Source organism: Mytilus edulis, chromosome 10, assembly GCF_963676685.1.
Source record: "Mytilus edulis chromosome 10, xbMytEdul2.2, whole genome shotgun sequence".
NCBI classification, from domain to species: domain Eukaryota; kingdom Metazoa; phylum Mollusca; class Bivalvia; order Mytilida; family Mytilidae; genus Mytilus; species Mytilus edulis.
Genome location: NC_092353.1, coordinates 5,462,215 through 5,487,878, shown reverse-complemented (window position 1 = coordinate 5,487,878; position 25,664 = coordinate 5,462,215). Strand labels below are relative to the sequence as shown.

At 31.1% G+C, this 25,664-nt stretch overlaps 1 protein-coding gene across 1 annotated transcript; it reads left to right on the top strand.

The window, feature by feature from the left end:
- The first annotated feature begins 233 nt into the window (after positions 1-233).
- Positions 234-25,482, top strand: LOC139493206 (protein O-mannosyl-transferase TMTC1-like). Its single transcript, XM_071281409.1, has 18 exons — positions 234-660; positions 3,271-3,448; positions 7,023-7,096; positions 8,871-9,044; positions 9,890-9,962; positions 10,693-10,796; positions 14,657-14,846; positions 15,707-15,840; positions 18,115-18,279; positions 19,086-19,199; positions 19,720-19,863; positions 20,303-20,514; positions 21,251-21,386; positions 21,643-21,787; positions 22,321-22,458; positions 22,781-22,909; positions 24,345-24,422; positions 25,104-25,482. Exons 1-18 carry the CDS (start codon positions 368-370, stop codon positions 25,224-25,226), a joined length of 2,604 nt encoding a protein of 867 aa, XP_071137510.1. The 5' UTR covers positions 234-367; the 3' UTR covers positions 25,227-25,482.
- The last annotated feature ends 182 nt before the right edge of the window (positions 25,483-25,664 follow it).

Here is a 25,664-nt window from a genome sequence, read left to right as displayed (position 1 = left end):
GGCCCCTCTTTTTCAAGATCCTGAATCTGCGCATGCCACTTGCAAATATAAAATAATAGTGGTAAAGTAGTAAAGACATGAACGGCAACACCTATTGCTGTCTGTCTGGTTGTTTTTTTATTTTGAAAAATTCTAGAAAATTAAGAAATGTTCATTTTGTATTACCATTATGACTTTCCTGCCTATTCATCTTCTACTTTCTTGACACGCACGAGAGAAATCACATTGCGATCATGTGACGTTTAAAGAACATCAACATAAGTAGCGGTAGAATTTTAATTTGTTCATTTCACAGGTAAAAGGATATTATGACAGATTTGAAGGATAACGACATCTTGTCTTTTTAATATTTCCTTGTTCAAGTATAATGGAAGTTAACAATAATTACATTAAAACTCATGTAAATTATAGATTTATCGGATTGGATCAAAGTAAGAAATATATGAATGAAGTTATTACGTTACTTGTGGCGTGTGTATCTTTTATAAATGGTCTTCATGGAGATTTTTTACATGATGATATATTTGCAATAAAAAATAATGCTGATGTGACAGGACACAATCCAATTTTTAAAACATTCTGCAATGATTTCTGGGGTAAATCAATGTCGGATAATACCAGCCATAAATCATACAGACCCTTAACCATCTTATCATTCAGGTAAGTAACTTTGTTTTAATATTACATTGTTATAATTAAAATAACAAAGTCAATGTTTTGATATGACATTGGTATTATTAATATAACAATCCAGATTTTGGATTTTCAATTAATAAAATCTTTGATTTTGACTTTGTCTTTATAACATTGTCACAATCAGTGTTTTGTTGAAAGTTGAAACATTGTTGCGAAATGCAATTTCTGGTGCATCAAATAAACCAAAGTCGATAAAATCTTATTTACTGTCTACAATTAGGATAACTTGTGAGATTCACATCTGTTCTTCCATTACATTGTTGAAGTCTCAATGCACCCAAACAAGCTGACGCTCTAATATAACTATATTTAACATATATAAGAGTCTCTCAGCTTCAGCAACATACATCTGTACCATGTGATGATTCGAAATCTTTACCATTGCATTATGTAGATAACTTTTTTGTTATTTTTCAATACAAATAATAAGCATTGTACAACAACAAAGACAAATAATTAACTTGTGACATTTAAAGCTTTATATTTTTAATGTTTTAACATTTACTTGCTAATTTAACTACATCAATCAAGTCAATGTCAAGGAATTATTATAGATAACCTCATCTTTTACACTAGGACCATTTAAAGGCGAGTGAACATTAATGGTTTGTTTTCTTCAGTGACGCACTTAAAAACTGAAAACCGCAGCATCATTATTTTAATTTATTGCTATAGTAAGATTGTCATTTTTATACATTACTTCAAAATATAGCAGTTGAAAAGCTCGTTATAATTCTGTGTCTAGTAGTGAGTGACCAATCAGTTAAGTACATTTTGTTCATGTCTAGAGCCTATACGGATTGTGGTGTACTTGTAAACCCCTGCAGTACTATGATGTTTTTCTTCAATTGTGTACTTATGATATGTATTCGCATACTAATATTTGAGAGATTAATGTCTGTATAAAAATCTACATGCTCTCTGTTAATTTGGATCGTAAATATTTACATTTGAAATTCAAATTTAAACGTAATCCGATTACTGTTTTAAAAAACTTTCCTTGTATGTTTTGGTTTAATAACTCAAATAAAATTATATTTTGTCAACATGTCTACAGGTGCCCGTATCACGAACAATGTATACCCAATGCATAATAGTAATGTCTGTAAGGACTGCTAGGGGTCTTATCTCATACAGAAACGTCGTAGATAGCCTGCAAATAAAACGTAAAAACAACAAACATAATTTTTATGTATATAGAATTAACGAAATATAAAAAGCCATGCTAGAGGTTCATACTCATCCACCCGTTATTCGTCTGGGCCAATATCCATAAAGCTACTTAATTATTTCTATTTTAGTAAAACATTTTTCCACTGATTTTTATAGTTCGTTCTTGTGTTGTACTGTTACACCACTGTCTTTTGTTTAAACATATTTCATTTGTTCAAGTACAAATTGGATAAGACACAAGTCAAACAGACAAATGAAGTCTTCTCCATTTAACATTTATACCAATATAATACAAAATATGTATATGAAAACCACTGTCCCAGGTTAGGGGAGGGTTGGGATCCCACTAAAATGTTTAAACCCGCCATATTCTGTATGAATGTGCCTGTTCTTAGTCAGGAGCCTGTTATTTAGTGGTTTTCGTTTGTTTATGTTTTGTTAATGTTTTATTTCTGTGTCATTTTGGTCTTTAATGGAGAGTTGTCTCATTGGTAATAATACCACACCTTCTTTTTTATATTAAGTTAAGATTTATTCTGAATGGACGTTTTTTTCAACATTTCCTACGATAAATTAGTACTAAGATTGGGTACTCAAGTTGTTTGATGCATACTTCTGGGGTATTTTTGTATTACAAAAGGTTTTAAAACAAAACCGTAACTCGTTGTGTGAACTTTCTTCATTTGTGACCGAGTGTCAACGGAATTCTCAAATTTATCATCCAAATTACAGTGTCAGCTTTATGCATGAACAAAATTCTGTGTCAAATTTCATTTGTTAATTTGCGTTTGGTTACAAGTAAGTGTAAATTAGTTTCAAGTTATTATTTGTAAATTAAAAGTTGTTTAAATGATAGGAAATTGGTTTTCAATAACACATAATATAAGGAAAAGTACTTTTCAAGGATGTCAAAGTAATAATTATATAACTCATTTATCATGTTATAAGTACCTAGACCTCATTTCATCTTAAATATCACATACAATGGGATAACATGAAACTAAAATGTTCAGTTAGTCTTTACCAATTATAAATTTAAAATAAAATTGAGACTGTAAATGGGAAATATGACAAAGAGCAGATAACAGCTGAAGGCCGCCAAAGGGTTTTCCACGCAGCGAAAACATCCCACATCCGGAGATGGGTCTCAGCTGGTTCTAAAAAAAAATGAGAACAATTGTCATCGTATCATTTATAATTGTTTTGTTTAACTGAACCTTGCAGGAACTAGGAGTGAACAGAAGTGTTCTAAATTTTAAAAAGGCAGTTTAAAAAAAAATACAACATATTAATGCAATCATTATATTTCTGTAACAAAAACAATATTATGAAAATAGTATAGGCGTTTTAATATTAATTTATTTTGGGTGGCTCACCAAATTATTGCTGTTTTTATTTCAGATTGAACTACTTTGTGAGTGGTCATGAACCATTATATTTCCATCTAGTAAACGTAGTTCTCCATGCGTTAGTTACCAGTGTATTAACATGGACATGTCAGTATGTGTTGTACCTGTCTCCTCAGTGTTCACTGCTTGCAGGACTGTTGTTTGCTGTTCATCCTGTACATGTAGAAGCAGTAAGTGACAAAATCAATTTTATGAATAAATCTGCTTCGAAATGACCGTTATCAAATACAGATTTTTGTATAATCATATTCAAGTTGGTATCAAAATTAATGTTAAAATAGATGTAAAAGCTAAAGGCGAAGTTATTTCAGAATTCAATATAGTGTTGTCAAAATAATGATATCTGTTGGATGGCGATTAACTCCGGTAACACGAAACGTTAAAAGGAGTTAACATATGGTATAATATGATATGAATGTCCAATGGTTCAACTTATCTAAAAAGACAAAAACAGACACAAAAAACTACAATATTATATCCACAACAATAATTCTTTGGAAATATATCGTTAACAACCCTGTTTTTGGAGGGAGGGGGTAGGGAATAGTTTTTGTTTGTTTTTTTTCTTTTCTCTCAAATATTATAACCTAACTGTTAGTAGTCCATACATCATCACATAGTATTCAGAGACCCCTCTTTATATGTTCGTTGAACATCTGTTGACATGTTTGTATACGTTTAAAAACACTTGAAACTATTATCCTGTATGATACGGACTACTTGTGAAGTTCTTAATTTGATACATTGAATGAGACTTTCTCTACGTAATGTCATTCAACTGATGAATTCTTTTTTTGTAATCCTCTCTTTCTAATGAATAGTAGACAAATTGGTTTTATATTCTTTAAAGTGAATCTTGACTGGAAAATGATAAGTTATTTGTCCAAAAAGTCATTGTACATATTTGACCTAAAATTTAATCCACTGATCCATGTATAGGATGAATACATTTGAATATTTAACGCTGGTGATTTTAATCTTTATGTTAATTTTTCCTTTTCCTTTTTTCTTATCTAAAATGAAAACTGGTTTTTGACGACACTCGCCATTGCTATTCACCTTTTACATTTGCAGTTAAATGAGCAAATATAAATTCATTTGAAAGTTATCAGTCTGAATGCTGTTTTATGCTGATTAGCCATTCAGAATAAATCATCAAATAGACCTAGATTAAATTAAATGCTCATGAATACACTTGTAAATATAATAGAGTGTAATATTGAACTTTTATCCTTCAATAGCTCCACTTGAAAGCTTTATCCGTGTTAAAAACTCATTTCATAAACATCATTACATTTTAAGATGTTACTTGTGAAATGCGTTAACGATTTCAGATAGAGTATAACACTAAGATATCAATTACAGAAAATTAAAGTAAATACAGGTTTTCCTGTGCGCAATATTTGCACTTTGTAAATAACCATATTTGATTTTGTGAAAGTATATATAAACTATTGAAAGCTGGTTTTAAACGTAAAAAGTGATCTAATAGTAGTTCCTTTTTACTTAAAATGTGTTGGTGTTTCTGTGTTATCTAGTTAGTAAGAATAAATGCTGACTTTTATCATGGAAATGGTCAAGGATATCCAGATATATCGAACATATATAGTTTATAGTAGAATTACAAGGTATATCCGCGGATAATCTGGAGCCCTCTTTCTCTTGTTAACTTATTTTATACCAAATGAAACCAGGACGTAAACATTTACCATTCCTTTTAACTTACCTTTATTTCTCAATCTAAAATACAGGAAGATAGTTTTCGGCACTTTCTGACAAAAACTTAAACACTTCTATTTAAATCTGCAATATAAATTTGACAAAAGTGTACAAACTTACTTCCCTATTAAAAGATGATTATGACTACAAATGATAAACATACAAACAATTAAAAAGTTTATAAACAGACCATGGAAAGTTCCTGGATCTTCGGAAAGTGTTGTTCATATATATATAGACAATTATTTGACAATTAATACCTTTCCGTATTCTTACTATTCTTATGTCACGTGATTTAGAGATAATGATTTTCTCAGTGTTCTGAGTTTAACTAGTAACAAAACATGATATTAAACGTGTTTAGTTCTGGATACACGAGCAAAAAGGAAGCGATGGAAAGAACTAGAGCTTGCTTAATCGGTTTTCTTTGTAATTGTCCTTATGTGCTTCTTTTGTGTTACTATTAACTATTGAAGATTAAAGTTTCAGCTTTATTAGACTAGCTTTGAAGTTGATCAGTGAAATTAACTAATAGATTTTTTCCTATTATATAGATTACGAGATATATCTTCATCGTTCATTTACGTACTTAAATTTAAAATTCAAATCGCTATATTATGTATAGAATACTAAATGTATACTTTAATGCTTGTCAAGAAATAAATTTAAACCTTGCTTGCAATTTCATTGATAAACTCAGCTTGGCTTTAAATTTAATATTCATATATTTCATTTATAGGTTAAAAGGTTGTAAAAATTTATGTGATATTAATAATTCTTGTACGTGACACGCATGGGCTTATAGAAGATGTCATACAGATAAGAATATATAGATACTTGTAGAGGTAGAAACTAAACTTTAATTTTGATCTGTAGGTAAACATCACCAGGTTGTACTATTTAAGTTCAGAATCTTACTAAATTTATAAACGTATAGGGTCGAGAAATAGACGTATGGATAAGACGATTAAATTTATAAGTCTGCAGCTGACGAGGGATTATGTGCATCTTAAAAATTCTTCCTCGTGAATGCACTTTTCATATAACAAATGCATGTATGTAGAAAGTACAACTAAACCTATTGGTTGACTTTCGATTAATATTGCACAACTCACTTGTAGTTCTTTATGTGTTTACCACACGTCCGAAAACTATCCAATTTGCTCATGATCCATCGTTGTTCGAAGTCAGGTGCTTTGGTGCTTTGATTGTTTTTGTTGTTGTCTCTGTGTCCGGATTCAGGTGCCTTGGTTGTTGTGTCTTTGCTCGAGGTCAGGTCCTTTAGTCATGACTTTGTCACTTTGTCAAGATTCATGTGATATTTAGGTTGTTATTGTCTCTTCGTCCGGAGTCAAGTGCTTTATTTGCTGTTATTGTTTTTTGTCAGGACTAGGTGTTTTGGTTGTTATTGTTGTCATTTTGTTCGGTGTCAGGTATTGGTTGGTAGTTGTTGATGTCTCTTTGTCTGAAGTCATGTATTTTGGTCGTTGTTGTTTTCTCTTTGTCTGTTGTTAGGTTATTTGGTCTATTTGATGCAGTGTTTTTTTCCGGAGTCTGGTTCATTAGTCTTTGTTGTTTTCTCTCTGTCCGGAGTCAGGTGCTTTGATAATTCTTACAAAGTATTTTTCAGAGTCTGTTTCGTAAGTCGATATTGGTATCTCTTTGTCGTTGAGTCAGGTCCTTTGTGTGTTGTTTTTATCTCTGTGTCTGGTGTAAGGTGCTTTGGTCTTTGTTGCAGTTTAATTTGAGGCCATGTTAGTCATAGCAGTTTTTTTTATGAAACTTCCTGTACTTTGTCTGGAATCTGGACTTGTCAATGGTAGTTCAGTCACTCTATCCCAAGTCAAAACTTCAGCAGTAGTTGCTATTCTGTCTTTTTTTTAATCAGTAATCTCGTCCAGATATTCTATAATATCTTTTTTTATTCTGTATATCAAGTTATACAATTATATTTTAAAAACAAATACGTTTAAAACATATACATAACCTTAAATGTATACATTATGAATATTTATATTTATTTAGGTGACAGGATTAGTTGGCAGAGCAGAAGTACTATCAGCTTTATTGTTTATGTTTAGTTTTATATTGTATGCCAAGTAAGTTCATATTATTGCAAAAGATATTTACATCTATAATAAGTATGTTACGGTTTTTGGTCAATGCAGATGTGTTTTGTATTTTTGGCACTTCACGAGACATTGTATGAATAGTCCACAATTATTTCAGACGTTGCTGCATGTTTACACATCACATGTACCCAGACGAAGCCCTACTTTATCCCAAGTTCTTATTGCTGGATCGGGGAAATCCAAGGATGACCCTTTTTAGCTCACCTGGCCCGAAGGGCCAAGTGAGCTTTTCTAATCACTTGGCGTCCGGCGTCCTGCGTCGTCCGTCGTCGTTAACAAAAAATCTTCTCCTCTAAAACTACTGGGCCAAATTTAACCAAACATGGTCAAAATCATTATTAGGGTAACATTTTCCACTGAAACTACTGGGCCAATCATTATAGATAGAGATAATTGTAAGCAGCAAGGATGTTTAGTAAAGTAAGATCTACAAACACCTCACAATCACCAAAACACAATTTTGTCATGAATTTATCTGTGTCCTTTGTTGAATATGCACAAAGACTCAAGGTGAGCGACACAGACTCGTAAGAGCCTCTAGTTTTACACTCCAGTCAATCATTTTGGTTCATACTATATTGAAATAGTATTTGTACATATTTTATGCATCAAATAACAGGCATCATTATTTATCTAAAAAAGAATGCATTGTTCTGTGACATTTTTTAATCTGTTGACATAATAAATATAAAAAATGACACTTGGTAAAAAATGTCATATCTATTGTGAAAATGTCATCTTAAGCTATATATTTGTTTTTTTCTTTAAAATTCAGACTATATTTGTATTCGATCAATTGAATCACCGAATTATAAAAAATGCGAGATATTTTATGTGACTTGTAAATACAGAAATGTCACTAGATCTGTATTAAAGTTAATATAATAAACAGAAGTAGCTGTTTAATATAATGACAAACGTAAAAGTTAATTATCAGAATGAAAACTGAATTGACTAGTTTAACAATAGCCTTCAAGGTGATGTCAGTGCGAGATGTAATTATATAATCTATCTATCAGCGGTAATATGATTACAAAAACATCCTTATTATGAATGTTATCTTATTAAAAAATCAAATCAGATTTTACGAATACATTTAGCTCATTGTTATCTTTGATTTTGATAGAGATCTTATATATAATTGAAGTATACTAATTATGTACTCGCTCAAAATGAGGGATTCTGCTTTACTTCGTCTGTTCTTCCGCCCGTCTATTCTGAGTGTCAAGTCCGTCCGTTCGTCTACAATTATTACATTATATTGTTTATGAGAACTACGAATCAAGAGCTTCATTGGATTGGATAACAAGCTACATGTGCGCAATTCCTAGTTGCATGTATCACTTGTGATTAGTTTTGACATTCATCCTTCGTCAACGTCCATTTCCACTCAAATAAATATACTATCACCTTATAGAAATTAATGAAATATGTATCGAATTTTCACAGAGCACCCTGATATCTACATCTTGTTTTTATATTCATCAATCAACTTCCCGAACATCAAATTACAGAAAATGTTTCCCTCCAAGAGAAGATGCTAAATGTTGCCAATTTACTATTGACTCCTGTATGCTGATACACTCTATTCCCACTCTTTAAAATCAGCACTTTTCTAAAGCATGCCGTGCTATGGGAAATGTAATAACATTCGTGTTTGTTACAATTCAAACGTGAAAACAATCTTGAATATATATGTTTTCTGAATTTCTATAACGTCTGCATGTACATGTCATTTCAGAAATCTACGCATTCGTAAGTTTGATCACTTTGCCCATGTAGAAAGTGTTCCTATTTTTCTGGTCAGCATAGTATGTGGTATCCTGGCCATGTTGTGCAAAGAACAGGGTATAATGGTTCTACCTGTTTGCATGTTGTATGATGTATTTATTTGTTGTAAACCAGGAGTAATACAGTAAGTACAAATGTATATATGATGGATACTTGTGTATTCTTTATCATATTGCCATTTTTACAGTTGTAATTTTGCTGTCGTGCTTAGAGATGTTTATATTGATTTTAACGTGTTGCATTTGGTGCCAGATTAAATGCGAATATTATAATGCTCGTCGAAGATTTTAGTTTTCACCTAAACGAGATGGAAACATGTCGGCTTCCAGGGTACTGAGCAATACATATTTAGCGTATTACTTATCTGTCTGGTTGAATAGTTTTTCAGTTTAATATATACATATATATATATATATATAAAGAGGCATCCCGCCGAAAAGCTTATTAATATTTCAGACATACTTTATAGTTTTTCTTTTGTGTGTTCAATATTATGCTTATTACTGATACATGTATACGATCATCAATATTTAGAGATCTTAGTCAAGTTAATTTCTTTTGTATGATTCCGGAACATATTGAACTGTTAAAATTAGACGGTACAGTTTTAATTAACTCACAGCGAGATGTTTTATTACACAACAGAATCAACAGCACCATTGCACAACAGAGCAAAAAACTATTCTTGTACTGATAACACATACATTGTAGCTGAAAGAGTTATAGAGCAGATTATTACTCAGAGAAAACATTGTCAAACGTGGCGAAGCCAAGTTTCGAGGGGCAACAATCTGCCCTGCCACCCTCTCAAATATGTACACTTGAATAAAGCGTCACAGTGAAAGGAAATACGTACAGTACTTGCAATTGAAAAGAGTAGATTATTTCTCTTGTGTTAACCAATCAAAATGCCAGAAGTATCATAATATAAAATGCTTCTTACTTTGAAGAATATGTTTACTTTTACAGATGTCTCAGAGATAAGAATCTCTCTAAAGGTTGTCTTTCATTAGTAAAGCGTTTGTTAGTCACTACATTAATTGTAAGTATATGAAAATTATGATTTTACTTTTTATGGTAAATGCGGAAGAGACTGACGTTTAAAATGGTCCTCCGGTAGTGTATGGCACGTGATGCTAAACAAATTATTTGATATTAACGGATTTTGCCCTGTGATTGTTATATTGTAATGCTCAAAGATGGTATTATATTTTACTCTCAAACTTCTACATCAAAAGCGAACGCTAGAATCTGTATGAGGTTTACAGAATACAGAATAATAGGCAAAAAATGAAGAAAAAAGAGCAATAGAAATACAAAACAGAGAAAATAGGCAGAACAAGAAACTTACAAGTTTGAGTCTTACATTCAATTTGATAACATTTTAGTATTTTCTCAACAGACATGACTTATTCATTAGGATACTAAAATTCGGCCCTTTCGCCGCATTTTGTATGCCCGGCAGTTAGACTTCGAGCATTGTTATAAAGAAATGATGACGACCATCTAAATAGTTTATTGACTTTATATCCCGAATTTGAACTTATTTTGAATTATGTTTTACTGTAAAATATTTAATAACCTGACCAGTGGCCTTCTAAAACATGTGATGTATCCCAAGGGTTTTTGTTTCAGTTCTTTTGTCCTGTGATGCGTTGTAATCTTTATCTGCCTTCTGGATTAAAAGGTTCAGAACATAACCCCCATTTTTAACAACCAAAACCCATTCACAAACATATTCACAATATATCGTCAACTGTTTTCTGTTGTAGATATTTTGCTTGTTATTGTTTAGATGGTGGATTATGAATGGGCAGCTACCATTATTTCAACATCAAGATAATCCAGCCTCATTTTCACCTTATCTAGTCACAAGGTAATCATCATCGTCTTTATCGTTTGTTAAAGATACTACCAAGTTGGCAATTATACAAATCATATCACATTTTAATTCATTTTTCAAGTTTAAAGCCACACTGATATGTTTACTTGAAGTTGTTCAAAATATGTCCTTTACTTGGAATCACATCGCAATAGACAATTTTCGAGTTCGATGTATTTCCGTCAAAACATTGGTTTTAGTGAACATTATTCGTGCGTTTGGGGGCATCGTCATTTCTGTTCCAATGTTGAGCGAGTGGTTGGAAAACGATGATGCTATAATGCACGAATTATTCGGCAAATTTAATTCTCACAATTGACAATCAGCACAGCTGTCATTAGGGAATAGTGATTAAGTACCTACTGAACAAATATTATTTCTAGGTTATCTTGCACAATGATGATCACTAAGGTGCTTGATGAAAGTTAATAGTGTAGGGATACAAGCGATTCCCTCTACCTTGAAAATGACGTCACTAAGGTGCGCATAATTGACGAGTTTTTTTAAGTGACGCTCAAACTCGAAAGTTGTCTATTCTGTATTTCTTAAGTACAAGGCGAATACCCATGATAGTTTATGCTTTGCATATATTTATAACCCCAAAAGAAACATTGACAAATAAAGTTGTTGTACCATTTAAAGAACTTCAAGGTTAATTGGACGAGCATCAAGTATATCAAATTTAATTTAGTGTTTTATATACTTTTGATGAATTTGTTTTATTGGTAATTTAACGATTTTTATTTTTATATCAGCTATGGAAAATAGTTCATATATCACAAAGGTAATCTTACGATATGTAGACTAATCAGAAACAAATTGTATCAAGTGGCCTACATACATGTATATAAAATGATGATAATTATTTTTTTTCCATTTACTTTAACTTTTCTATTCGTCCATTTTTTGTTTTTACATCTTTAAATGTCTGAGACCTTTTGTTATATTTGTTCCCTGCATTCTATTCAAATGAATACTCTTAATGATGAAATTTAAAAATGTAAATTACATTTTTCTTTATTTAAAAGATTTTATTTTCAATTTGGTTTGAGTTGATGACACACTCAGTATCTATAAGAAATGAGAATTGTCTTAAAACGTAAATGTATTAGATGGTGTGACATAGTGCATATAGCAATATAATACTTTACTGTATTTTACCATACTTTTTTTTATTTAGATGACATTTATTCACTTTTATGATATATGATATTTTTATTAAGTAAGGTTGCGTTTATGACATAGGCTGTACAGTTAATGCTTTCTTCACAACTATACACCTTCTCTTTTGTTCGGGATTATAAAATTACATTTTGAGTCTATAAACTGCGTGAATAGCAAATTATCTTTGCGTGTATTTAAAACGAAAATAATAAACTGCACTCTATATTAAAAAGAAAATATGAAAAGAAACAATATTAAAGATTAATATTACATAAGCCTATTACTTTTTAACAAATTTGTTATTTTGCTCGAGCAATTTATAATAGATGCAACATGTATTTTGTGTATAAATGGACTACAAGTACTTAAATTATATTCGGACTGATGAATAATAGTCTCATTTGAAATCTAAATTCATATCCTTATTTCATATGCTAGTTTCAGATAATCACTAGGATATTTTCGATTTGGAATTTAAAAAAAAACCAACCTAACATTAACAGTACTTTTGTAAACTTTATATATGTAAACGTTGTATTTTTTATTGCGTTTTCTTCATTCGATTAAAATAAATACGTTTCTACATTTTATGCAAGTAATGCTCTAATGCTCAAACCCAGAGTAAAGCAAGTCAGAAGCTAGATAAGAGATATGCATTGCCGTAATATCACCGGCAAAAATGTATTCAGAGATTTATTCACAATGAAATATTGAAGTATTTTCCTTGAATTTATTTATGTAGAGAATTTGACTTTTTTTTGACGAATTTTGAGGTTTTTATCACTAACACAACAGGTATTATCATACTACTAATGTTATTATTCAAATTCAGAAAGTGTGGAACTCTTTTTTATTCCAATTCAAATAAACTTCAAATTCCCTTTGCATCTAACCGCTCATATTTCAATAATTAATGCCATTTTTATATATATTATCCATACATTAGAATTTTAATATAGATAAAATTCATATTTTATTACTTTTTTAAGTAGGGTCATAAAATTTATGGTACCGCCTGCATTGCATTTATTTGCAATTCTATTTGGATGTCACTATTTAATCAAGATGGTTGTTCTAAAGACTATCTAGAATTACAAGACATCATGTATGTGTATCTTGTGATTTACTCCCAGGGGTAAAAGAGTTGCAGTAAAACATGAACATTAATGGGCCAAAGTTTTACTAATTTGATTTTCTGATAGATATTTGAGCATTCATTACGTAATATAAAAAAAATGTGATATGATTGCCAATGAGATAACTCTTTAAAAGAGACCAAATGATACAGAAATTAACAACTGTAGGTCACCATACGTCCTTCAACAATAAGCAAAGCCCATACCGCATAGTCAGCTATAAAACGGTCCGAGATGACAAATGTAAAACAATATTCAAACGAGAAAAACTAACGGCCTAATTTATGTACAAAAAATGAACGAAAAACAAATATGTAACACATCAACAAACGACAACCAACGAATAACAGGCTCCCGAGTTTATGACAATTCAGAGCACAATGTTTCATCTATGTCCGAGGGCTATTCAGTCATTGAAAACTGTTACAAATTTTAACTGTCTGTATTTAAATATTGGCTACAAATCCAATAATAAAAGTGACCTTATCTGTCGAACTATAAACAATATCCCGAGGCTATTACAGTTTCCCCACTTAATAAAAGTAAACGAACTGTTAATGGACTGCCATAATACTTTTAACATCCCACAAATAGCGTCTCCTAACGATAGCATCTAACATCTTGGGTATTTAAAGACTGGTGATGAGTAATACTTGTTTATAGGGAGAGAACATTGAACAATAATACAAAACAATAAAACCACAAATTATCCTGTGTTTAAAATTCACTATTTTCAAGGATTGGTGTTAATTATTTAAATCTTTTATTTTCCTTTTGAAAAATAAGACAAGTTATGTTTCTGCAAATTGTTTCATTTGTAAAGTAAATTGAGTTTTTATTGATCGTTAACAATTATATTGTATTTAATTTTCTTTTAATTATGTTTTTATACCACAATTACTACATTTCATTTGAATACAGCCTTGGAATAATATAACAACACAACGACACTTTTCACAAGAGATAAATATTTTATATAAGGGTACGTTCACAGAGATGTTATGAATGTAACAGTGTCACACTCTTTAAAAACCCGTTTTCTCTCTTCTTATATTCGATCTAATCATGCATATACGCCATGTTTTAAACGTGTTGTTGCTGCATATCATATCCGGTTTGATCTTTACGATTGGTTACAGAGTGATTTACAAAGTCACAAATCGAAAAAAAAAAATGATAACGCCTTGGTAAAGCAAAGATTACTTACAAAAGACAAGCACCCCCTACAAAACACACCATAGAGAAGTAATGACCGAGCAATACAAAGCCCACAACATCCAGGGTTATCCAAGATACTGACCCAACATATGGCACCCGTCTCTCAAATTTAGTATTTAATAATGCTTCAATAATGGAAATGTCACCATGCAGTTGCATGCAAGTTGAATTATATATGTAAAGCGTATTTATATTTTTAATTAACTCATGAAATTAGAATAATGGAGTGTTGTCATTTTCTATTTTGTATCTTGCTTTCTTGACATCACAAAATCTCCATATCAAATCTGATGCATTTTGTTGTGAATTGCTATTTATTTACAAATCTATTTTCAGATGTCTCAGTTATCCATATATATGGTTTTACAACATTTTCATTTTGCTGTTTCCATCTACGCTTTGCTACGATTGGCAAGTAGGAAGCATTCCATTGGTCGAAACTATTTTTGACCCTCGTAACTTAGCAACATTGTTTCTGTTAATGGTTACGACTCTTTTTGCTTTAAAATGGATCTCTAGTTTTAAGGTAAAGATATAACTATTTGATTCTAATCGGAAACCATTTTTGCCGTTATAAGTGTTTTGTCCTAATTCAAATGACAAATCTATTTGGAATAATTCTAATATCACGTATGAAATGAGTAAGCTACAATATAAAAAAGAAGATGTGGTATGATTGTCAATGAGACAACTATCCACAAAAGACCAAAATGAAACAGACGTTAATAATTATAGGTCACCGTACAGCCTTCAACAATGAGCAAAACCAATACCGCATAGTCAATGTATATCGGCATCATTTATATTCATATTGCAACATATATATGTATTAGCTTGTTGTTAACGATCGTAATAGTAAATGGAAGTAGGATGTTGGCGTTTGTTGAGAATTATTCAACTTTCATGAATAACATCGTTTCAATTGACTACAGATGGCTTTCGTTTGTAATTCTAGATAACAGTTTCTATCATTGCATTTAACATGTTGTTTACATATTGTTATCAACATAACGGAACACAGGACTAAGTGCAGAACTAAGTAGTTGGTGTTCAAATGGACCCAAATTACTAAACCTTGTCCTATTTTAATACGTTAGCAGTTGTTGTACTTTGTTGATTTATTTATCCCTCAATGTATGTAATGTACCCCTGTTATGACAGCCACATTTGATACATATTTATGTTGTAACAATTCTTTAATTTACTGATGTTTAATATTTACTCAAACATTTTAAGATGATTATCTTTCGGTGTATTTAAGAAATGCTTAATGTGAATTCAATGAATGCATAGTATTTTGATATATACACAAAATGTAGAATAAAGGATCAAGAATTATATTATAGTTAACCTTTGAGTGCAACCATCTTTTTTGTTCTTTTTCAGAAATCTAACACTTGCCATCATCCTGATGTAATTTTTATTGTATTCCTTTTCTCCATCTTGTCTTTTGTACCAGCCTCTAACCTTATATTTAGAGTAGGGTTTGTTATAGCAGAGAGAACTTTATATATACCAAGGTAAGGGATATATATTAATTAATGGCGGTTGGTTATCCAGTATGTGGATCATTAAATATTATTGAAGAAGTTACTAACGGTTTTTTGTAGGTTCGTATTGCTGTCTTCAGTTTCCAATGCAATGTCTTGTATTACAGTTCATTTTGTCGTTTTCATTTTTGTCAATAGTGTTAACTGTAATTACCTGGATTATGATTTACGATAACTATAGTTGGTGTGTATCCCTCGGTTTTTGGTTTGTGACCCAGATTTGTTGTCGCGAAATCGATTTATGACTATTGAACAGTGGTAAACCACCGTTGTCTTTATTAACGGATGTACCCTTAGTATGTTTTTCTCTTAATGTATCCTAAAAGGTTAATACATAATCAGAATAAATTGTTCTTGTGACGATATTCGTATTACCTTTTATATTTTGTTTAGTAAATGATTAGAAAAACCTTAAAATATTTTTATTTATATAGGATACAATTTTGAATACTGTTTTAAGAATACCAGATATTCTAAACATTTTGTTCATTACTTTTGTAAATGATACAATATATACTACTCTTTAAATAAAAAAAACCAACATAATTTAGTTAAATTTAAAGTCCTACAAATTAAAGTTAAGATGATTTTCAGTGTAGAGATTTGTTTGCAAGGTTGCCGGAATACAAATTTGTAAGCGAAAAATCATCTTGTACTTAAAGTATAAGTATTTACTTCCGTAATGATAGATAGCTTGATTTCAGTCCGTGGTATCAGACAACTTAATTTCTTCCTTGATACATGTATGAGATAACTTAATTACATTCAGTTAGTTTGAATTGATTTGAAAACAAGGGGTAAATGGAAAAGAAAAATGTGCAGACACAGTTGATTAAGTAATGTTAGTGGTCAGGAGAAACTATATACTATGTAAATGAGCTAGTTTATTATTTTGTACATAAATCAGACCGTTAGTTCTTGTTTGAATTCTTCTGTATTTGTCATTTTGCGGTAATTTTAGTATTAGTATTTGGCATGTTTTCTTTCTGAATATGGAATGTCGTATATGCCCTATAGTTGCTATCTTTTACGTTATTTGGTCTCTTGTGACAAGTTATATTATTTACAATTAACCACGTCGTCTTTTTTTTTTTTATTTTTGCTTTATAAATAGAATGCTCGTGGTCGTTCACAAGCCAACATTTATGTTCTGAACAATATTTTTCAGTTATAAAAACAAATTTAATCAGCCATTTTCTTAATATTAATTCAGTATTAACCTGGCGGTTAAAGTCACTATGTGAAAGACACCAAACAAGAGATAAGTTGAAATTTGAGCATCATAAATAAAGTTCGATCCTGATATAGTACTGTGTTAAGCAAGAAATCAGATACTAACCAAACTTTTCAATACCAATAAAATGATCATGAGATGTCTGGGTATATGCCGTTGTCTTGGCAACCCTACAGATATTTGATAAAAATTAGATTGATTTCAGTATATTAAGACACTTGTTCATAAAAGTTCGTCTACTTTCTTATGATGAAATTTCCGTATGGTCTGGTAAAAATGAATTATTTCCTAAACGTCGATGATAAAAGATACCCATAGCGTTGTTAATTTCATAGTGTATAACATATAACTGAGCTTTTGTAAACACCTAAATTGATTAATACCATCAGGTAGTATTCATTTGAAATGGTAATTTTCCTCCTGTATTGTCGTTATTAGATATCTGAATGATACATTGTAACCTTATTGAATATGATATTATCTACGCTGTCAGGAGAAAATTACACAGAATCAGGTATCACTTGATTAATGGAAAATGAATGTGAAAAGTTTGTGACCTTTTCATGGTTGAAAATTACAATAGCACTTGCTTTGTCCTATCTCACTTTATACTTATTACAAAAATACTTAAACATTCACAATTTTTGAATTCGTCGTGAAATGTTTTATTCAATTCATTCATAGTCACGAAATTTGTATTTTTATTATTAGCTTTTTTGTGGTCTAATTCGTTTTCTTAACTTATCCGTATTTGACACAACTTTTTGGGAATTTTGGGTCCTCAATGCTCCACAACTTTGTACTTGTTTGGCTAATAATAACTATTTTGATCTGAGCGTCACTGGTGAGTCTTATGTAGACGAAACGCTCGTCTGGCGTATAAAATTATAATTCTGGTACCTTTGATAACTTATCTTGCCATAATTTTTAATTCTCTTCTAAGAAAACTCATTCCATTTAATCACATTATAAGGTTAATTTTGTTGCATGTCTGTTGTTTATAATTTCAGTACTGGTTATTGTATTCTGGTAGCTCATGGGATATGTTTGTTAGTTGAAAGATTTATTAAATATCGACATTTCATCGTAGCAGTAATATTATTTCTTCTGATATTGTTATTATGCAAAACATGGACACAGAACAAAGTCTGGAATTCCAGAGAAACTCTTTTTAAGTAAGTTTTTGTTATAAATATTTTGTGACTACTTTATAATTGCTTACCTGTATGTTAAACATAAACGACAGAAAATTCATCGGCGATTGACCACTGTTATACTGCATTGCAATCCAGTGGACATAATTATGTACGTTTTAAGCCAAAAATCGAGAACAAAACCAGAAAAACTCACCGTTCTTGTTTTTTTTAAATCGAAAAGAAATGGAAGAAAGGAAATAATTCTTTAAAAACTGTATAGTGGTCTTTAAAAAACATACACTTTTTATCTATTTGCCAAGGTTTGACTAGTCCACAAACAGTAACTTATATGGAGAAGTTTGACTTAAATAACCACGTTTTGTTTATTTCGCTAAAGAGTTAAATCACAAAAATACTGAACTCCGAAGAAAATTAAACACGGATAGTCTCTAATCAAATGGCAAAATCAAAAGGTCAAATATATCAAACGAATGGATAACAATTGTCATATTCTTGACTTGGTACAGGCTTTGTCTTTTGTAGTATATCCGAGTAAGGATATTAAAGAAAGAACGCTCCATGATTCCAATAAAACATTTACTTTCAAAACAAAAGTAAAGCAAAATTAATGCATTTATATCAGAAATTGCATATAGGGTATCAATTGATACTGTTTGCCTCATTAAAACGTAGATCTACTTTAATGTATGTTTTGTGTTCCATTCTTAAAATCTACAGATAACTGCTGGCGTTTCTGTGAGAATTTCAAGTGTATCATTCTGTCTTATAATCAAAGTGTACCACATAAATATAAACAATATACAATATCAATATTTTATTTGTAGATCAGGCGTTAGGAAACTGCCAAATAATGCCAAAGTTCATTACAATTACGCAAATTTGTTGAAAGATAAAGGACACATAGAAGACGCCGTCCATGAATATCGGTTGGCTATTAGGTATCTATATATGCTTTCAATTTAGTCGGTTTGGTACCACGAAGGTATTACAAATCCAGCAGTCAGCACTTCTTAGATGACACGAGTTAGTATTGATTATGTCACATTTATGAATTTGCAAATGTTTAATAAACTTAAAATTGTCCGAAATAGGATTTTTTTATACTCCATGATTATATTACCCCACCTGTACTTTGGTATTACCTATAGAAGTCTTGTATGTTCAACTTTGTACTAATGTGACTATTTTCATTTTCATTAGACTGGTGATATCTTGAAGACGAAACACCCGTCATAAGTACAACGTTATAATCCTAGTATTTTTGAGGTGCTTTTATTTTTATAAAAGCTTCTTTTTGTTCATGCATTTATAAAGTAGTAGTGGTTCGAAACAAAATCATTTGTTACTATTTTCGTATTACTTAATTTCATAAAATAGGGGGGGAAATGGAAACTGATTCTTTAGTCTAATCATTTAAATGTTGTAATTATACTCCAATAAGTGTTTAAATATTTACAGATTATATCCAGATCATGCCAGTTCCCATAACAACCTCGGTACAATACTTAACAATACAACTGAAGCCATATATCATTTTGAGAAAGCTTTGGAGATTCTCCCTCATCACAAGGGAGCACTTATTAACCTCGGAGCACGAAAATTGTAAGTAAGCCAATTCTGTCCTTCGTTTAGATATGTATTTTAGGAAATGTGGGGCATACATCAACGAGTCAATAAGACATAACTCATTCAAATTAAGACAGAAAATGAAGATTTCAGAATTTGATATCTCTGTAGTGATTGCATGACGTATACCATTTACTTGATTTTATACACAGAATGCGTTTTATATAATGTTTTTGAATAAAAAAAAAAAAGGAAAAAGCTTTAACAGATATTATATGTTTTGCTTATAATGATGATGATTATGACGTTGTCTGCTTTCTTTGTGTCATACTGTTGGATACTTTTATTGTTATTATAGGAACATAATATATATATATTTCGGTATTTTATTGATATTTTTATTCTTAATGTATACACTCTGACTTATAGTAATTTGTTTTGTTTCACAATACTTGAATATCTCATGATGTTATAGTAAACTTGGGAATCAAGAAGACAGTGTAAGGATGTTACAAAAGGCTGTTGAAATAGACCCACATAATGTAGAGGCTTTAATGACATTAGGTAGTATGATGGCTGAACTGAACAGATGGAAAGAAGCAGAACATCTCTATAGTAGAGCCATTACAGAAAAGCCAGATTTTGCTGAAGTTTATCATAATTATGGAACGTATTTACATTTGAAAGGTACACAAATTTGAAATTTAAATCCACGAGGAAAGAGGTAAAATAAACACAGAAAGCTTTTGATGAAACGAAGGACCTTAATGTCATAAAGCTTTTCATGTATAATAAATTGAAACGAAACACACTATAAGGAAGGAGTGAGGTCAGGGGTTGAAGTAATAAAACTTTGCTCACAGCTCGAAGCACAAACGTTATTCTCGAAACATGAAATCCAGCATTTTGATCGGTTAATTTTGGAGTATGAGTACAAAAAAAACGAAAAAAAACCTTAAAAATATGTTAACAACAATAGAAGATTCCTACACCACAAACAATCGATACTGGAATGTTGCTGCATAGAGATGAACAATTAGATAGTTGAAGTCTTCTTTTTAGAAATAACGTTCTCAAACCTCGTCGTCAATTTATAGATGCAAGTCAAGATATGATCTAGAGTAATCTGGGATACACTTTTTTCATCAAGCCAACAGTGTCACTTAACTTTGAATTATTCAGTGAAAAACATCGTCTATATAGCGGAACGTGAAGTTAAAGGTGAATGTCAGTTTTTTTTTTTAATGTTTTCTTGTGGAACATTTGTATGAGGTCTGCATTATAAGAACGAGGAAGATATGATTATCGACTAAAATATCCATAAGACATAAGTGCAAACTATTTTTTTTAGAACATAATAAATATACCATGACATCATATTTCGCTTAATAATTATAAAGTATTTAAATTGATACATTTGTAGGTGATATTGAAGAGGCAGTCCATTACTACCAACTAGCTTATTCACTGGACTCTCAATTTTCTGTTTCTATGGTGAATGCAGCAAGAGGTTTACGTCAGATAGGAAGGTTAAATGAGGCAGTGTCAATTCTTGATCGGTAAGTGTATGATGTCAAACATACAGAAAAAAGATTACATAAGTGAACCACATCGATGATAGACGACTAGAATTTTCACCCTTATATCATTATATTAAAACAGGAACTGATCTCACTGTTAACATTATTATTATCTAGCAGAACTGCATCATTTGCAGTATATTACTTTTGTTGTATGAAATGTATCTGTTAATGATAATAACAACACTATAATTATTGACAGTAGTAACTCATCGACGCTTTTGTTATTTTACAGGGCATTGTTGTTGGGTAGAAGTTCCGAAGCACTTGATATGTTAGGACTAGTTTACTATCAGATGGGAAGGTACTCAGAATCTGTCCGTTTATTTGAGGAAATCCTTGGAGACAATCCAAACAATACAGATGTAATGACTCATTATGTAAGCTATGTCCATTCTGTCTATAGTAATTGTACATTCGTGTAGGATTTAGAAGTTTGGTGCTATGTTCATTTTAAGATTGGAACATTTACATTTGGTAACCAACTATTTTCATCTATTTATATAATACATATCATGATTTTTATGTGCACAACATGTGTTCCTGAATGAACATTCATTATGTACGGTCTGATCTTGGAAAACAAAAGTTCCTACAAAAACTACATTGATTGCATCATTGGATGTAAGGCAATTGCCTAACTTTTATGAAGTAAGATGTAGTGAAATCGTCCCTTTTGTTAAGTACAGTTGATTACAATAAAAGTAAGCATTAGTAATCGGTTTGTATAACCAGTTTTCCATTTATTTCACATCATTCTCATATCTCATCTGCAGATCCCCAAATAAGTAGTTAACATATTACACATTTATTTTTAAATTATATTTGAACATCAAATAAACGAATCTGTTTCTGTCGAACTTTGATATATGACCGACATATTTTTCAAAGTATAGATCTATATGTTACACAGGCACAAGTTGTAGCAAACAATGGTGACGTCATAAAGGCTGAGCATATACTACACGACGTTTTACATCGCAGTCCTAATCATACAGAAGCTTTACACTTTCTGGCAAACGTTCTTGGGCAATTGCAGCGACACCAAGAGGTAATTATATTCCCTATTACCAGAAAGATATATTAAAAACTAAAAAGATATTTACTGAAATTAAAGAACAGAAAAATATTTACTGAAACTAAAGAACAGAAAAATATGACCTAAAAGCGTAATTGAATTGGTAAGTACTTATCAGTGCAGATAACATGATTTATGAACATATTTATACTATTTGCATCAGATCTTTTTCTTACATAGATCTGTATCTCAGTAGTTAATGACAATAAAGTAGGAAGGCAGATACTCTGATCGGTTTTGAAATTATAAATGAAATTACAAGTTATTTCGAAGCTGAATGTATTAAATCTTTAAGGCACTTGTGTATTTGGAGCAAGCCATTACCTTACAAGAACATTCAGGGGACAACGGTGAACTGGAAAACATGTATTTCCAGCATGGTAATCACCTGAAAGATTTAAAGCAATATGACGAAGCACTTATTGTGAGTAAAATAGATATTTAAAATATTTGTCAATCTTGTATTCCGTCGGCTATTCTGTGTTGTAATATAAGTCAAAAGTGACTTAACTGATTGCAACATTTAAATATCGTATAAAAACAATTCACCAAGACGTGTAACACATTGCGAGTATGATCTGCTTACTTTTGCAGATAAGCTGAGACCCCACACGGTTTATCTGAGTCGTTCGTGTTGCTCTGTATCTGATTATCTTTTTTGTAATTTTGTGCTGTTTTTCTTTTTTTTCACTTTGTTATTTGTATTTTTCCATCGATTGTCAGCTTTTGTTTTTAATTGTGACTTTGAATGTCTATTGGTAATTGTCCACCTCTATTTCACTGGTTACTAAGTTTTTGTGTAACAATAACAATTGTTTGTACAAAGATCTTTATTGGGCAGGGATTCCAACGAAAACAATTTCAAGGTGGACGAATCCAAAGGTTAGTTTAACACTCAAAAGAAAACACTGACAACGTCATACCAATAAAAACGACGAAAATACAAAGTTTTTAAAACCATACACAGAAAACTAAAGATTTAGCGATACAAATCACACCAAAAGACCTGATTGTAAACTCAGGTATTTCCAATCTTATGAAGTTTCTTGTTTAACACGGGGTGTCCGTTTTGGTGCATATTAAGATATAAATCTTGTGATAAAATTCAGTTGTTGGTTTCATTATCAAGGATAAGTAGACGAGGTACGACAATCAAATCATCTATGTGCACGTGGACATTTATGACATAATTATGCAAGAACAGTTAACCTTAGAAGTAATGATAATTTGCTATTGATAAATGATGAAACTCCACTTTACAACAGAATTATAAACATGTCTTCCGAAACACAGGTTTCGTTAGCTAGTCTTGCGTAATTTTTTTCAGTTGTTAGTATTGAAGATTAATGCTATAATATTTATATGTTTGTTTTAAATACCACTTACGCAAACACGTTTTCAACCGAAAATAAGGTTCTTTGGAAGAATATTTAATTCACAGTATCCCTATCAGTCTATCTGTTTGTCTCTCTGTATGTCGATTAATATACCCGAGGATGTGCACAATGAAATTTGTTTACTGTCATATGGGAAGATAATCGATATTGTGGAGCGGGAAATGTCCTTTAGTACGTATACCTCACAATTGGAGTTTAAATGTAATGTTTGTGTTGAAATTATAGTTCCAATCGATACCTCTCGTTTTTTTTCGTGTTACCACCGCTGAATCGAAGCCGTACCTATGGACAGAGTGAATGTGAGGGTTTCATTTGCTTTATAGAAATCATATCTTGCAGCTTCCAATTCAATTGAATATCATATTTAGTCGACTTAATTTCAAATTTTGCAGTCACTTCTGAGAGTTTAACGCAATATAATAAATATATTTCATATAACGCAAAAGTATGTTTGTTTTTCAGAGTTACCAGAAAACAATCAAGCTCAATCCGAAAAAAACAAAGGCTCTTTTAAATTTAGGTGCTATATTTCATTTAAAGGTAAGAAATTAAGTATGCAGTTTCAAAGTGTAAAGAGAGACAAATGCAGATGGAATTGGGCCTACTTTTAAAAAATGCATCGTTTTCTTTTGAGTTGTGAACAAAATTCATACAATACCGTAAAATTGTTTGAAAAAAATCTGAATTTCCATGCAAATTCTGTAAACCTGACGAAATCAAACGCTTACAAGTGAAAAACAGCTTCCGTACTTGGTACAGGCAGATACTTATAGTTCCGTTATATTGACATAATAACAAAAAAAGGAGAGATTTCAGATACTCGGGAAGGGTAAACAGATCATCAAGATCGTCAAAATATCCTGCCCCACCTGTTGTACCCGCTCATACAATTACAAACCCGCTGATAAGTCTAATTCAGTATGTCACATTCGTAGTAAAAAAGACGGGATTTAGGTAACGAAAATATGAAACATATCCGTCGTCATCTGTATATTATTTGCCGTCCAGCACGTGATACCATCAGTTTAATCTACGAAGAAATTATTTCAACATCACCACTTCGAACCCTTGGTTTAATAGCTTCAATGTGAGCAGCAACAACCTATCAAGCAAATCACGATAGGAATATGCACGGTTCGCATATGTTCGATTTTAAACAGTGATATTCCTAGAAGTGTGTAAGAGGTAGGATAACTATGAATAATTTCTTTCTACTTGTAGGGTGATTTTCAACTGGCAGTCAGATATTATGAAGAAGTAATACGAATTGAACCAAACAATAAAATTGCATTAAAAAATATGGAAAAATTGCAGAATATTGGGAAAAATAGCCAAGTTACATGATAGAAGAAAAAATGCATTATATCATCAGTATCTCGCAATTTTATTATTAATGAGGCTAGAGAAAACAAATGGTTCCTTCCTTCCAATCTACTATTTATCAACTACAGCATTTTGAAGAGGTTATTTTACTTACTAGGGCTTTATTGTTTATTTATTATTATTAACATTTTATTGACAGATTTCTATTTTATTGTTATTGTTGTTTTATAAATTTTATATAAATGGTGCTTTACTGATTAAATTTTGTTAAATACAGCATTAATTGTCAGTTTTTCTTAGTCGAACAATATATTCAGGTATGAGTATGAGGCTCTAAATAACTTTTTGGGTGTCTGGTGCTGCTTTTTTTAAATTAAATTTTGAACTTAAAATAAATGGATTTCTGCTTTCGCGACATATTTGTAAACAAACCGCCTATGGAAGAATCTTCAATTTGAT

Excerpts from the sequence above, each read along its gene's own strand:
- LOC139493206 (XM_071281409.1), top strand. The coding sequence starts at position 368 with ATGGAAGTTAACAATAATTACATTAAAACTCATGTAAATTATAGATTT. Across the intron at positions 14,847-15,706 it reads AATGGATCTCTAGTTTTAAG|AAATCTAACACTTGCCATCA; the intron begins GTAAAGATATAA and ends GTTCTTTTTCAG. Across the intron at positions 19,200-19,719 it reads GAATATCGGTTGGCTATTAG|ATTATATCCAGATCATGCCA; the intron begins GTATCTATATAT and ends AAATATTTACAG.